The sequence below is a fragment of the Oenanthe melanoleuca genome, chromosome 6, assembly GCF_029582105.1.
Source record: "Oenanthe melanoleuca isolate GR-GAL-2019-014 chromosome 6, OMel1.0, whole genome shotgun sequence".
In the NCBI taxonomy this organism is placed as follows: Eukaryota; Metazoa; Chordata; class Aves; order Passeriformes; family Muscicapidae; genus Oenanthe; species Oenanthe melanoleuca.
Window position 1 is genome coordinate 19998728 of NC_079340.1, and position 16239 is coordinate 20014966.

A 16239-nucleotide genomic window follows, 5' to 3' on the forward strand; every position below is an offset into this window, starting at 1 on the left:
CTTATATCAAATGGTAGGTGATGGGAGATTCTTAGGGAAGAATGCAAAACCAGTGTAAGAACTCTGTCTCCAACTGTCTGTTAACTTGAAAGCTTCTGATGCTGCATGTAGTATAAAAAATAGTAGTAGAAAAATAGTGATTTATTTTTTGCTAATTAAATGCAGTTTTGTAATGGTGTACTCATTACTGGAAGCCAACTATAAATGGCATAACTGCAGCAAGGTTGAACTTGAGGCCTTGTTTTGAAAGGGTAAGCATAATGCTTTCTTACTGCAAAGCAAAGGAATGTATTGATATAATTGTTTCCTTGTTTATTTGTGATTTTCAGTATTTTAAGTACATAATACTGAAGGTACTGTGGTGTTAAATATTTTAAATGTGTATTCTTGGGAAGTTGTCTTCAATAGGTGGAAGATTCAGCTACCCTGATTGTTCATTCCCTTTAGAAATTTTTATATTAATGAATTTAATTCAGTTTTGAAATAAAAACATTGAAAATAGCTTTTGCTTACATTGCAGGGCGTATGGGAATAAACTTCCATCATCCAGGAACAGACAATATTATGGCTCTTAATAGTAAGTAGTTAATATTGTCTGGTGATTTATATTGTCATGTTGAATATTATTTCTTACATCTATTGTGTGTGTAGCTGCACAGTCAGACATGAACTTCTATGAAAACATTACACATATTTATGTTGACTCTGAAAATGTTTTTCATAAACCAATCATCTCTGATTCTTTATATTAGCTTTGTAATGGCTTTATGTGTTTCATTAGAAGCTTCATAATGCCTGTTATAGAAAATATTACAGAACACTCTCTTCTTCCCTCTTCTGTGGGTGTGTATGTGTGTTAAAGCTATAACTTTAATTTCTGATATTTCTCCAGACATATTTCTTCCTGTTGGGATGAGCTGTTGGGATGAGAGAATGTTTAGACATCTAAATAATGAGGGAAAAACTACACTTCACAGAGAGATTATTGCTTTTTTTGTGTCAGGAAATAAAAGTAAAATTAAAAGTCCAGTCATGAACATACAAAAAACTTGGCAGAATGGATCTGGAAGACAGTTCCTGTGTGGGGAGGGTAGGGGACAGGCAGCACCAGCATAATACTTAGCTGAACTATGCAAATCAAAGGAGAGTATTTGTCTGTCTAATCCTCAGAAATACTAACTGTTTTGAAATGTCTACTTTTGTTTACAATGTTGTATTAGACATGTTAGGATTATTTATGAACTTGTCTACAATTTTTGGCCTTTGCACTGTCTATCTAAGTGAGACTATGTATAGCTGAGAACTGCAGGGTTTTGTTTGTTTGTTTGTTTTCTGTGTAGTACCAAGCAAAAAATAATTTATAGATGTGAAGGACCAAAAATTTGTAATGGACAAGATGCAAGGTGTTTAACATTTGGCTTTGAAGGCCAGATTTTGAAACGTGTAAGACTTTGCTCGTATTCTTCTTAGTTTTACATAGTCAATGGTGAGATGATATTTTGGGGAGTTTTTCTGGTCATAATTAGCATATAAACCCTATTTTCTTATGGCACATGAAATTATGGGAAATCAAATAAATAACTTAGAGAAAAATTTTGTTTAATTAAAGACTTCATTAAAAGAGGAATCTGTTCATACCTCTGTAAATAAGGTCTACACAATAAAGTTATCAGGTGTTTGATATGAATTCTGGTCTCAGAATGTATTTGTTGCTGTAAAGTGGGCATTTCAACAAGCTAATTGCAATAGAAATATATTTGTGAAGATGGGATACTATGAACTTTGAGTTACCTTTAAAAATTGACAGTTGTGATGAAATAGTATTTCTTACAAAGTTGAACAGGTTTTTGAAAGATGGGAATGAAAAACTGAAATAGAAAGTTATACTATTTTGGGACAACTTGCTTTTATCTTAAATTAATGATGTGCTTTATTCTGATTTGTTTTTTATGAAAATAATGAAAAACTTTTTTCCTGTCTTGAAAATTTTACAGCAGCTATATACTCTAATAGTTTATAAAAAACAATCATCTTTTGTAGCAACAGTCCTGATACATGGTTAAAATATCAGCATAGCTAACTAAGGGACCAAAACTATATATATTTATGCATTTGCACTATTTAAAATATTATGGGTTTATTCAAATATTAACTGTTTAAAGACTTAAAATAAGGCTGGAATCATAAATATGAAATAAATGCAAAATGAGATTAAGCATAAATCCAAAGTCTTAATAAATTCCCATGTGTTTTTCCTCTTCTGCAACTCTTCTCCCTTCCTTTCTTTACTAGGCAAGGCCACACCATTTTGGCCATCAATAAGAGCCCTAAGCTAGAATTATTGTACTGTTAAACCTACCGGGTTTTGCTTTTAAATCTTTGAAGAGCTAAGAATAAAAGCAAATATTCAAGTACACAAGTTTAAAGATTACATTCTATGATTGAAATCTTTTTTTGTATGCAGCTAAACTTGAAAAATTTATAACTAGGTCATTGCCATGTCATTCATTACCTTTTCCCTGTCATGGGGAAATATACCAAGGAAAATTAGCTCAAGAAGAAATACTCTTTTCTGTGATGGAATGGCAGAGGTTTGGGTTAAAAAAATAAAAGTAGTGAATAAAAATTCCCAAAAGATACTTCATCACAGTACTTTTTTTAATAATTTTGAGAACTTATGTAATGTCTTTAAGTCATAATACTTGTCATATCTATGTTTAATTTCTGTGAAACCAAGTACTCTCTGCTGAGTCTGCAAATCCAACCTTCACATTCTATTTAAAGTCATTGCTTCATAAGCAATTTCTCTCTTTTCCTGTGAAGACATATTAATAATCTTTAAGATTTATTACTCAAAGCTCAATTTCACACTGACAGTGTAGGCAATCTTTTGAAGTTGGAAGACAACATATGCTCATGCCAACAGCAATGCAAAACTTCACATGCTGTAGGGAGAGGGGAAGTTTTCTGGGGGATGTTTGTCTTTAGCTCCTCATCCTCTGGGGCAGCACTTTCAACTGTACTTCAGCTGTTATACCTGTTTACTCATTACAGCCTTTTGAAACTGGGGATTTTCCTGCCTGCCTGTCTTGAGCTGCTGTCTGTAAATGTTGGAGGGCATTGTTTGGTTTGAGGAAGGTGTTGCTTAGCTGGCAGCACAGGAGGAGCATGCTACCACCATTCTGTTCATCATTTTGCAAGGCTACATCATCACCATCTTAAAACACCTAGTTCTGAAATAATGAAATTTGTGGGGTAGAAGATTCTACTTTTAAATGCATAATTATTATGAATCTCTTTGTGTCATTATTGGCATCGTGCTTGTGTGCATACAGAGTTGTACATATGTGTTAACATGTTTATATTGTAAATGCTCTTGAAGTTCAGAATTAGGCTTCTGTTGAGGAATGCAATGTTCAAATATTCAGAGAGATCTGAGAATAATCCTAAAGAGCATCTAAATAAAAGGAAGATGCAAATATTAGATTGGAAGCACTTTTGAAGGCAAAATGGTATAGCTTTTGTCTGTACTAGGTCTAAGTGAAATTCCTCTAATTGACTTAGTGTTTTGAATCAATTAGTGACATAAAGTAAGTTTTAGTAGTATCATTCATACTGAGCTGAACAGCAGAAGAATTTTTATAAACTTTTATTTTAAGCAAAATAAAGGGGAAATGTAGCATAAATTTAACTCAAAGATGGCCTCCATCCTTTCTCTTGCTAATATTCAATACCATTTGCAGCCATTGCTTCTCTTGAAAATATATATGCTCCTATCTAATTACCTGAGTAGCTAGGACTGAGTGATCAACATGAATGCATGGTCACCTACATGGTGGGTGGTGAGCTATCTTTAGGCCTTCTTGGGAACTCCAGAAAGCCACAATAACTTCAGTGGGAGAGAAATGTGGCAGGTGAAATGTGGAGATGGGAATAAAGGAAGGTATGTGATCTCAATAATTAAGCACTGAAGTGTTGTGCTGGGATCCCAAACAGTCTTCTGTAAAATAAATGTAGTCTAAAGGTAGTTAAATGAGAAAAAACCCTTTGTGAAATGCTGGAATTTTGTTTTTCGTAAAGCTTCTCTGTACAGTGACTTTGCAGTCCTGTTGGGCTACAAATGTTCCATCTGCTTCCACTGTTCATTCTTGTCTCATACAAAAATGTGTCATCTGTGAGGTCTGGTACTATTTGCTCTCCATCTGACTGTCTTTTCATTAGTGTAATTTAGTTCTATTTATTCAGAATAAAATAATTTGAAAAATACATTAAGGAAAGGATTTTAAGATTTGTGTTGAAATTTTGGTTTTGTTTTATTAATCTGGTTTGTGTGGGGACATTGTCATGCCGTGACAGGAAATGTAATGGCAAAAAAACGATTTCATTTTTTATTTTCATGTTTCTGTTGTTTTTTAAATTGCCTTGTCTCCTTAAGAGCTATTGTACTTGGCTCTTCCTGATGTGCCGTTTTCAAACACATAGAGTGTTTAGATATAAAAGTTGCTGAAGTAGCATTTTATATTTAAAAGTTTTGCCAATGCTACTGTTATACCTTGAAATAAACTGCTCCAAATAGAAAGCTTGTTGAATTACTTCTGTCTTGCAAGATCTTGGGCTGGCAGTTTAAGAGCTAATAAAAGCTTTCTTTTTGTAGCGATAGTATTCGGCAAACGTGTGACTAAATTCCAAGAGGCATCAATCTCATCTAATAGTTTAGTTCTTGCCTATAGTAATTTGCTGAGCTCTTTTGCACAGTTTCCAGGTTGGACTATTAATGTGTCACCATCTTAATAGCATATATAGAAGAACAGGAAGGAATAAAAGACATTGAGAGAACTTACAAGGTTTGCAAAACTAGACCTGATTTGGTTGGGAAGAGATCTGAGTTGATGTAACTGGAGAGAAAATGACTGATTTGAAGTGTGAGATAGCAAAGGCAGTGAGGTTCAGAGGAGTCCCAGAGTGTGGGAACTGTCACTTTGCACATCACCTTTTTTTCAGAACCAGCTGTAGAAGCAGTTGGTACTGATGCTGCCTTGGAGACTGTGAGATGGGCTTGCTGAAATCTCAAAGTCCCTTCTATACCTATTTAAATTTTTAAAAGGTGAAGGGGGAAGCAGGGGAGCAATAGTAAGTACATGCTTTTTCTCCTTTCTTCCTTTCTCCCAGTTTTTACATTGGCATCTGCACTTCCAGAGATCCAATTTGGCTGTTACTGAAGGCAGTCTCTCTTATCAGTGGCTGCTAAAGGCTTTTTCTAGCAGAAAAATAGTCTTTAAATCATTTTCCTCTTAATCCAACTTGGTAGCTATTTAATGCCTTCTTGTTTGTTTGTTTCCCCCACTGCTTTTCCTGCCTCAGAACCTCACCCATGTGCTTTCCTTTCATCTTTGTGATCCTCTCTATTGTGGGTTAGTGCCATCTGTTTCCTCTGAATTTTAAGATTTGCCAGGTTACTCCAAGAGCATTTTATGTGATGCTAGAAGAGATGAAGCAGCCTGACTGTTAAAAATGTGAGTTTTATTGTTAACAGATTTTTTTAAACTAAAATGAAAATATAAAAATAGATGAACCTTCCCTCTTGCGCATTGCTTGGCTGCTTGTATGCCTCAGGAAAGGACACCTAAGCTGGTTTTGGTATTGAATGCAGTTCAAGTGTTTGAGGGCCCAGTGTGTGGGACTTAGCTGCATACAGCTTACATGTAGATTGTGTTTTTCTGGTGATGGGATTCAGTTGTATATGTATGTGAGCATATGTTAGCAGGGAGATTGCTGCAACACTTGCATTGTAAGTACTGGAAAAAAATCAACCAACAGTGACTGGTGAGGTTCATATGACCAAATTATTGTAGTGCCCATCTGCACATCCAGCCCATCTATCAGTGGAAGTTGAGAACCCCCTTTTGAACAACTTGTAGATGAAAGTCCATCTCTGCAATTCTCCTGGGTGATCCCTCTGTTGTGGAAAAACACATTGCATAATTATACTTGATTCCGTCACCTTCCCTCAGTTCATGAATGCATTTTCCCTGTTATTTTAATTCACTTGTAAACTTCCAGATCCCTAAGAACTTCAGAGATCCTCTGTTCAAAAGCAAAAGCTTGACATATTTTTCTTTCTGATCTTAGAAAATCATTGCATAACTCATAATGTCCTAAAGCAAGTATTGTTCTGAACTGCTGACTGCTTCAAAAATACAAATGAGTGTTCCAAGCTCGAAGTAAGATTCTGGTACCTTATAAATCAAGGAGGTTCCCAGTCTTGTCAAATAAACTTTGCTTTAGCCAGTATAGCTCTGAAATTCCTAGTCTGGAAATGTTATGCTATTTTATGTAGGTTTAAGATGTGTCTTTAAGATTCTCTTGAAGTGTGCATCTTTGATATTGTAGGCACATAATTACATGAACAAGATAAATGCCAGAAGAAAGAATGTTTTTAAAAATCTCAAAATATTTTCTATTCATTCTTCCATAAAATGTGATAGTACAAATAAATGTTGTTGCCTATTTCTAAATTTGAAATTACATGATCAAATTCATTTTAAGTTATGATATGGAAAGCATGTAGATCTAGTCCTTTTGGGTTAATGTTTTATGGATTCACAAAAGTATTGTTTCCTTGGACTGCTAATTATTTGATACAAATACAAGGTGCAGTTTCAGTCCCATATTACAATAAAACAGTCCAAAAGTCCCAGAAAAGTTCTTTTTCATTAGTTTTGTGTTGCCTTGAGATGCAGTTAAAATCTGAGCAGTTCATTTGAGTAAATTTTGATTTATTTCAACAATGGGCAATCTTAGCTGCAGGCTTTGAGGAATTCCAAAGCATTAACACTGAGTTTCCTTGATTGCATTGAAAGATTTGAGGTTCGGGGAGTTTATTCTGCTGGTTTGTTCAAAGCATAAAGTTCTGACCTTCATGATACAGTTTCATGTTCAAAAAAATACACTTGGCGTCTGGGATGAGCTGAGTTAATAGTTTCAGGAGAGTTATCAGCAGGTGAAAAGGAATCTGTTGTGCCTTTGCATTTGAGGCCATGCGATTTGGGACACAGAAGTTATGTAACTTTGTACCTGACAGTTACAGAATGTTGCTAAGGATGGACAAACACCAACGCAGGGATGATCCTGCTGCGAGCTGCACAATCCATCAGTGCACTTTTTACATGGGAAAATGGGCTCATCCCCTCTTAAAGCACCTGGGTTTGCCTTAATACTGCAGTGATCTAGGAAAGAATCATTTGTACAGAGTTTAGAAACATTTCAGGAGATGGTTTTCTGTGCAAGAGGACATTTATATGTGGCACCAAAACCAGTACATGGGGAGCAGATGCATTGGTGAGGATACTGTTTAAGGAGCTCCCAGTTGCATTTTGTCTTCTGTTGGAATTGCCAAAGAGAGAAAGTAACTTCATGTACACTGCTCTGGTAATTTCATTGTTTGTAATAGTGCAGTAATCTTTTTATTTTCTCCCAAATGTCTTCATTCAAGAAACATTTCTAAATTGTTTGCTTTCTAAAGTATTTACTCAAACTATAGGCATTATGAAATTTACCTGATGAACTATTCCTGCTACTTAATCTGTTGTGAATTTTGACTTGTGAGCAAGAGGGTATTTTTTAATTAACTTGTTTCAAATAACACATTCAAACTTTACATTGTGAGAAAGCAACATCATAAAGTGTGCATTGTTATTCTGAAGTCATCATGCTGAATAACTTGGCTTCTTGGAGAAAAGTAACATTTTAATATAAATACTAGTTCAAACTGAGAATTTTAAAATTATGTGTGTATATGTATACAAAATATAAACAAAAATGGTGAAACTTCACCTTCTTGGAGTATTTAAATGTGATGCAATGTTTTCATATCAGTAAAAACTGACTTGCCTGTCTTCCTGTTTAAGTGAATTGCACTATTTTGCTCCTGGAATTTACAGGCAAATATACCTTCAGTGAGTTTCAGTAACTTTTATGGACATAAAGATTTTGTGTGAATAGAAGTATAGGATAAAAGTATTATTCTGCAGTGCAGTATTGCATATAAATGTTATAATACATGAGTAGCAATAGGGTATTCTAAAATGTACAGAAGCCTGTGGTAGATTCCTGCCATCATATATTGATCTTGATTATAGCCTAAAAGTTTACATTAAGCATATAAACTTCAGAAGAAACACAAGAGTCTACTTTCATCTCATACTGAAATAATGCTTTTAGATTGGTAACATTCTGAGAAACCTCTTTCAGATAAACTCTCTCAGAATGTGTCCATAACTATAGCTTGAAACATGCTTTTTTGGGAGTATGGTCATTCATCAAGACAACAACTTGCTACAGGAGATCTGTCAATGATTCTTTGCCATTGTAATAACTAATAAAATAGGGCAATAACTAGAAAGCCCTAGAAAAACAGGAGGACTAATTTTATTCTTGCTGCAAAGCCAACTCTAGTATTAATTCTTATTATTGCAAGAAGCAGAGTGTCTCTCAGGGCTTACCAACACCTCACTGTGGCTGAGTAGCTGTTCACACAAACAGCTCCTGTTGTCTTCATCTTAAAAATAAATTGCAGAGCAGTTCATCATAGCCCTTGAAATTTTTTAATCCCCCCCCAATGACATACTCATGTACTTGACTTTTTGTGATCTCACTGATAGTGAAAGAAAAAAGATGTGGGGGTGTGGTGTTTGATCAGGGCTTGAGGAGGAAGCTGTGTGGGTAGAAGAGAGGTGCCTGTGCTGATGAGGGCAGACCTTGCTCTGGGTAGCTCCGGGGCCTCTTGGTTGAAAGAAAAGTAGCCAGGGAATGCTAAGGGGTCTGGTGGGACATCTGGATGTGTAGGGCAGGACTGGAAAGGCACTGTGTTAGTTTTGGAAATAAGAGATGGGGTTGGGAAGGAGCAGGAACACTGCAGTGTTACAATGAGAAGAGAAAGAAACAAAACAAAGCTGTTACCTCTTACATAAGCTCACTTCGGTTGAAAAACCCTGCTTGATCCCCAGCCCTGCACATTTGATTACCTTGGAAGGATAGATGGCTTTTGTGATAGATCAGAGATCCTGTGTAGAAGACAGGTGTTTTCCAGATTATGCTCTGTTTTTCTAAAATTTCAGATCAAAAATGCTGGTTTTTGCATTTGCCACTACATTACAAAATATGGTTCTAAAGTCGTCCAACATTGTGGATTTGCCATTGATGCATGACTCATCGAAATGCTGTGTTAATTCTGGTAGTTATGAAGGGATTTTGTCAATCTAGTTTTATTCATCTAATGTATTGGCTATTCATATTGTTTTAGTAGGATTTTAGTATTTACATATGGTTAATTGTTTAAATTGCTTCGTATTTGGAAAATGTGTTCTCCACAACTATTTAATAAAATGCAAAATTAGTTCTTTTAATTAGGATTAATGTTGATGATGTTTATTGCCCCTTAAAACCATAATCCTTAATTATTATTTTATAATACTGTCCAGTATGCCCAATTTTCTAATACCTTTGCCCTTTGCTATGTTGAAAACTTGCACAGCAGGTATGTTCTTTTTTTTTTTTTTCCTTTTTTTATTCCCTGGCTATATCATCTTCAACTTTTTTTTCTGTCTTGGGTTGTTTGAATTTCATCTTGCACTTTTAAATGTCTTTTCCTTCTTTATGGTGGGAGGGGAAAAAGAGAAGAGGTAGAAGCTACATTTTCATTGCTTTTGGAGCTAAATCTAATGACAGCTGTACCGACAATTTTCTTCTGTGTTTACATGCAGCCAGGAGCTATGGGCGGAGAAGAGGTAAAAGTATTTACTAAATGTTTTGTTTGCTGAATAGTGGGAGAAATAAATATTTAGTTTTCTTGTGATATGATGCTACCAATTTTAACATTATTTAGTTGATCGGTTGGTTCATATAAATCAATCTCATGTTCTTCCCTTGCAAAACAGCAATCTGAAAGCAATGATGATCCTGAGCTGATAACTTCAAGTGTCTTGCTATTGCTAGAGAACTGGAGGATGACTGGATGTAAAGACTCTGATGACACATATTTGTGACTTGAAATGCATAGTGTTCCAAAAATAGATCATGTTTGGGTTTATGTTTGGTGTTTGTTTGTTTTGTAGAAGTGCGATGTTTAACTGCTGCATTGAACATTGGAAAATTACTTTTTTTTCTTACATGAAACAGCTTTTGCTGAATATTAGACTCCACTACACTGAATTGCCTCAGATGGAACATGTGAATACCAATACTAGTAACTGCCCTCAACAGCAAATATTGATAATAATTTGAAAAGATACAGTATTTGAGCAGATTATAACAGTATTTCATCATAGACAGCCCTTAAAACAAAAGCAAACTGAAAATATTTTATAAATGTACAGTGCTGCATATGAGTTTATTCTGAGAGATGAATGAACAAGGACAACAGTAAGTCCTACAGCTATTGAGAAAGCCACTAATGCAGCTTGTGCACATTTATGTCCTGTGCAGACTATTGAGAAAGTAACAGTGAAAACAGCAGCTTTTAGCAATTACATTTAGGCAATGCTATTGGCATGGGGTACTTTAGCATTAAACTTAATTTTGTCTTCCTTTCCATGAAGTTCTATGCAGGTAACATTGCCTCCTTTTCCAAATGTAGACTTGGCATCAGGTTTGTGAAGAACCCTAGAGACAGATGTATCCATCACACAGATCAATAGAGTCTAAGGGCTTGTCATTTGTATGGATTGAGGTGTTAGGCTGTACAGGCCTATAAACAGTTTGTAATAAGGAATTTGCTCTGATTTTGTTCCAAGCTGACTCATTTTAATGTTTATTTGATAGATAAATCTGAAAATATTCAGATTTTCCTCACAAACTTACCTTCCTATTTTTCCCCACCTGCAGAGATCAGGCTACTGTTAACAGATATTGAAAGCATTCTAATACTTAGACTTTTTCAGTGCTTTCATGTTACTGAAACAAATTGGGAAGTATGTGGAGTATACAGTAAGGTATTCTCTCTGTGCAGGTGAACACTGTTTAATTTTATTTTAAGATTGTGACAGGTGTTTCCTGATTGATCAAATGGCACCAAAGTAGGAAATGAGGTGGGAATCAGTAGGATACTACAGATTGCTTGCAACTCGTGTTTACTTGTAGAAGCAAAATAAAATAATGCACATGTAGTTGTGATGAATGTAATTTAGGCTGTTTTATACAAATGTTAGTGAAGACAAAACAGGGCAAACAAGTTCTGAATGTGATGGCTGTTCAGATTTTTTTCTCACTACCAAGAAGCTTGTTTCATTCCACAAGACTTGTTTCCTGTGTGAAATACAGACTTTTCCATACTAACAAGCAGATTTGTGTGTGTGTCTTGTCATTAATGTTAGGGATTTTTACTTGCCTCATTCTTATTAAAGTCTGTGATGATCATGCTTTATCATTACCTTGACTTTTATAATGTTGGTTTTGAGCTTTCTTAAGCGTGAAATTCTACAACAGTCTGTTAAAAAATGTGCTGGTTAAGAAATATTCTCATATATCCCTCTTTATTATTGTTTTTCCCATTTGCATTGGAATAATATGCAGAGTAACCACAGGAAAGTCTGTGTAAGGACTCATTTTATGTTTGTTATACTTGGATGTTTCAATTAGTGTTTGATTCTGTCACTGAGACGGAGCAACTTCCGTGAGAAGAGGTTTTGTCAGACATTTCTTGAGGCTTGCCATAAACTCTCAGCTCTCTACTTGATTCTCTGTTTCCTTTGAGAAAAGAGATGAGCATTTCTTTGTAGGTATCATGTTTAGAGCTGTTGAGTCATGTTCTTGGTACCTTGTTTTTTAACTTTTACAACCAGTTTTTCAGGTACAGATGTAACTACTGCTGTGGGAAATCAGCCCAAACTATTTTGCTACACTGACAACTCAGAGATGCCCAGAGAGGGGTACAGGAGTATGTTACAAGGAAAGTGCATTTAGTGATGCTTTCCCATAATGTTCTCCAAGAAATTTGCCCCAGGGGGTCTCTTGAGGTGATGTTTTAATATTTATTGTGTTAGATTGCATTTTTCTCTTGTTCTTACTCATTCCCTTTTCTAAGCCTACATAAATATTTCAACATTCCAAAAAGTCTGTAGCAGGGGTTTGCAAAGTTTGCCTTGCTTACAGCCTTGGCATGTAGTGATTGTGTTCAATGCAGTTTATTTTTCCCTTACTGGAGAAGACTGTGAGCAGTCATTCCCTATTCCCTTGTCTGTGTGCTTTCCATTATTTTAAATGTATTCTTCTTATATTTATATGTTACTTAGCTATAAACTCCTAGAACATCATTTGCATTTATTTAAGGTGAGTGCAGTGCTTGTACACTGCCAAGCATCTGGCATGGTTTTCAGAGGTGATACCTTGCTTTCTAAGTTGCTATGAATTTTTATTATTTCCTTCAGAACTCAGTCTCCTCAGCAGATCTGTACTTTCGTTGAACACATTATTATTAATTTGATATGTCATCTTCCACTAATAACTCATAGTTGTTGTTTGGTTCCTTTTTTACAAGAAGGTAGGTTGATGGGCAGGAATTAAAAGATAATTTATCTCTTCAGTAATGTCAATCTCTGAAATATTTTCAGATTTCCTGCTTTTCAATGAGTGTTCTGGTTTGATATTTTTACACTGTTGTAGTATTCTTAATTATTTTTTCTCTCATGCAAATGTCCTCTTTTATGTTGAAGTGCATGTGTTTATACATGTGCATGACCTCTTTGTCCATTAATGGAGTATTCATCAAAAGTCTGTTTTATACTCTAAACCCACCATTTCTGACAAATTTCTACTTTGAAAGGTAACATCTCTACATCCTTCTCTGATTGTGGTATTTACCCTGTATTGATGTGTAAATGCATGGTAGGATTTTTGCTTCAATGGATTTTTGTATCTGTGATCTCTGTCAGTATTTAACATTCAATATATTCTTTTCAATCAACACTTTTCTGGTGCCTGATGTTTGTTAAAAAAAAAAAAAAAATCAGGCTGGTGTTGTATGTCAGTGAGAACATCTTTCCTGACTTCATTAGCTCATCATCTATACACAGGATTACTGCTTCTTTTTGTAACCTGCCCTTTGCTACTGGAGACAATTACAGATATTTCCAGTGTATATGTTTTTCTGACTGCAGTCCCTCTGTCTCGATTTTTCTCCTTGCCTCTGTTCCTTCACTTCCCTGTGCTGTCAATACCAGTATGATATTAACCCTTAGGTCTTGTTATGTCAGTTTCATGTGATCCATTACCTTTGAATTTAATTATGTGCACTTACAAAAGTATAAATACATTTATATTTGTAATCAACCCCCCTATAAACTGTTTGTATCAATTAATTATTCCATCCCTGGGAGCAATCCTCCATGGTATGAGGAGACAAGTAACCTTCTCAGAGTTGAGGTGTGGTTCCTATTTACACGTCTCTCTGAATTGCAGGATGTATTTATTTTTCAGCTCAAGTGTAGGGAATTGTTAAATTCCAAAGCTGGCAAGTGTTGCTTATATACAGTCTTTGAATATTTTTTATCTTCCTTGTTAATAAATCTGTTCATAAGATAATGTGTGTATACTTTGTTAGTAATAGCATCAAGTTCATCACATCAGATGGTTACAAACAAATTCTTTACTTTTCATTAACAAACTGAGTAGCAGCCATTTGTGTTGATTTTGCTCATTCATTACTGAAAGGATGTTTTAACTCTGAGTAGTAAAGAGGCTGACAGGCTGTTCTAGTTAACAATGTTTTCCTTCAACTGCAAGTTCTTTGTGGTTTATTTAACAAGTTGTTTTTCTTGTTCACTAAGTTTCTTCACTTCGTGTGTAATATCCACAATCCAAAGCTTTTCTGTATTTATTTTGCTGTTTGCCCCCCTACTCAGCGTGGGCCTGTGTTCCATGGAGATGGAAGCGCTGCAGCCTTTGTCAACTCTTGTTATACAGCACTCAAAGGACTGTCCTGCTCTGCAGTGCAGTGGCTTGAGGGATCTTGAGATCATTCCTTCAGGATCTGTTGTGGAAGGTGTCAATCTCTAAGAATTGGTTTGAAATGTAAATCTTGAAAAGGTTATTTCTGTAGCTATGACACATAATCTCATCAGATAATTTGTTTTTCATTTCTATCCATTGGCAAGGGCTTGTTTTAAAGCTAAATTAGGCTTATTGTCTTGTAAGGGCAATACACTCTTGGAAAAATAGAAGCAATACAAATGAACGTGAATTGGACAACTGGACCACATAGCTGGGTCCTTTAATGCAAGTTCTGTTAAAGGGAAACAGTAAAAGGAAAAGTTTTTTACTGAAGTGCTTAATTCTCCAGGAAACAGTGTTAACTATAGATCCTACAAAATCTGTTGCAGGTCGGTCTTCACTCTTTCCTTTTGAAGATGGATTCCTAGATGACAGCCATGGTGATCAGTCATTGTCCTCGGGTCTCAGCTCTCCAACACGCTGTCAAAATGGGGAAAGAGTGGAACGCTATTCTAGAAAGGTGTTTGTTGGAGGCCTTCCTCCTGACATTGATGAAGGTACTGTGAATCACTTGCATTGCTGAAATGTGGAAATTTGCTTTCAGATAATTACTATTACAAAGGGTGGATTTTCATAGAATCAGATGGATTTTCCCAGGTGTGTCTCTTGTACTCCTCGTGGTGTTACTTAGAACAAACACACACTACCCCCTGCAACACTCGAGAATTTACTTGGTGTTCCTGTGAACTGCAGATCAGAAGAGATGGAGGCAGAAGTGGCTGCATAGCAGGTCTTCTGATCTGCATGTCTTCCCACGACTGTCAAGTGGGAAAGCTGAAAAAGGGAACTTAGTGGGTACTGTCTCTCCTCCATAGTCTTTTCCTATTCTTGGATGTGGTTGACTTTAAGGACTTTCTTAATGCAGTCCTTACCAAAATACCATGGGCTTTAAATAATCAGCTCTTATACCCAGCATGTATGCAGGGTTCAGATGATAAATACACAGTAATAATATGGTAACAAAGAAATAACCTGCTTAGCAAGGATGGTCAGAGTTTTTCTCAATCATTACCTGCTCTGCTTGTGTGTGCCCCCACAAACCCTTACTCCCAGACTAAAATCATGGCAGTTTTTTTGGTGTATTTTTCATCGCTGGAGTATAGCTGGAATCTACCACTGTCTAGCTTCAATGGGCATACACAGGGAATATGAAGATGCCTTATAATAAAAAGAGGGAGATCTCTAATCCACTGATCTGAAGCCTAAGCCGTGTACAGTTTTAATGAAGAAATAGTATGAGTTGCTAGTCTGTGTTTACAAACACCTTCAAATACAGTTCCCGTGTCACACCAAGCATTGCAGGGTCTGGTGGGTAATCTGGATTTGCAGCTGAAAGAAGCAGGAGCCCAGCAGGGACAACTGATCTGACCATTGTTGGGTCACTCAGAATTAAAATACATGCCTTGTCCTGTGAGGAATTAACATGGTGACCTGGAGCTGTCACCCTCTTTGCTTTGAGGTCTCCTTCAGTAACTCTTTCTTTCAGCTCTTCAGGTACACAACATGTATGTTCTGTCTCCAGATGCTTGAAAAATCTGGCATGCAATTCATGGAGTCAGAGAAACTGGACACATCTCAGTGTGTCAGCAATCCAGAAACTGGAAAATCCCACTGCCTTTTCTCCTGATGGCTTGCAACTCTGATCTACCTAACATCACATTAGACACAATTTTAAACTAAGTGTTTCTTTAAAGTACATGTGAAAATGTATTAAGAAAATAAGATTTTTTCAAAAACAATTTAAAGTACATTTTTTTCTGAAGGATTTACATTGTAAAACAAAATTGTCCTAGGGGTTAGCTCGAGATGTGTGTTACATGGTGGTTCCAAATTGATGCTTAAAAAGTGAAGAAAAAACTTGGTAATTCAAGTCAGATTTCCTGAGGGACCTGAGGAAGGTGAAATGCCCACAGTGGCATGACCTGCTGCAGCCTCTTTCTAGGGCAGGCTGCAAGGAGCAGCCATGCTGACATGGAGTTCCTCTGTCAGTCCCATGTGGCTGCATCTGACCCTGCTTTGTGGCTAAAATTAGAAATAACCGCAGCTGAAGCATATTCACTTCTGATAGATCATATTTGCATTTAATCCTGCTGCAGACTTCTACTAGTGGAGTGTCTAATCACTTTTTTAAGCAGCCATATACAGCACAGAGATGAAAGAATATTTAGGCATCCTCTGTGAACATTCTTGCAGTTT

General features: G+C 36.0%; 1 protein-coding gene across 11 annotated transcripts in view; it reads left to right on the forward strand.

Moving 5' to 3' along the window:
- The window catches only part of CPEB3 (cytoplasmic polyadenylation element binding protein 3), an 81089-nt gene that overhangs the window by 38060 nt on the left and 26790 nt on the right, over positions 1-16239 (forward strand). For 6 of the 11 annotated variants that reach the window (XM_056495183.1, XM_056495181.1, XM_056495176.1 and 3 more), the window contains exons 4-6: positions 521-577; positions 9762-9785; positions 14373-14540. In XM_056495183.1, the coding sequence (XP_056351158.1) occupies positions 521-577; positions 9762-9785; positions 14373-14540 (249 nt within the window). The remainder of the gene's footprint in view (positions 1-520; positions 578-9761; positions 9786-14372; positions 14541-16239) is intronic. The other 5 variants (XM_056495185.1, XM_056495182.1, XM_056495177.1 and 2 more) reach the window with 1 other exon arrangement.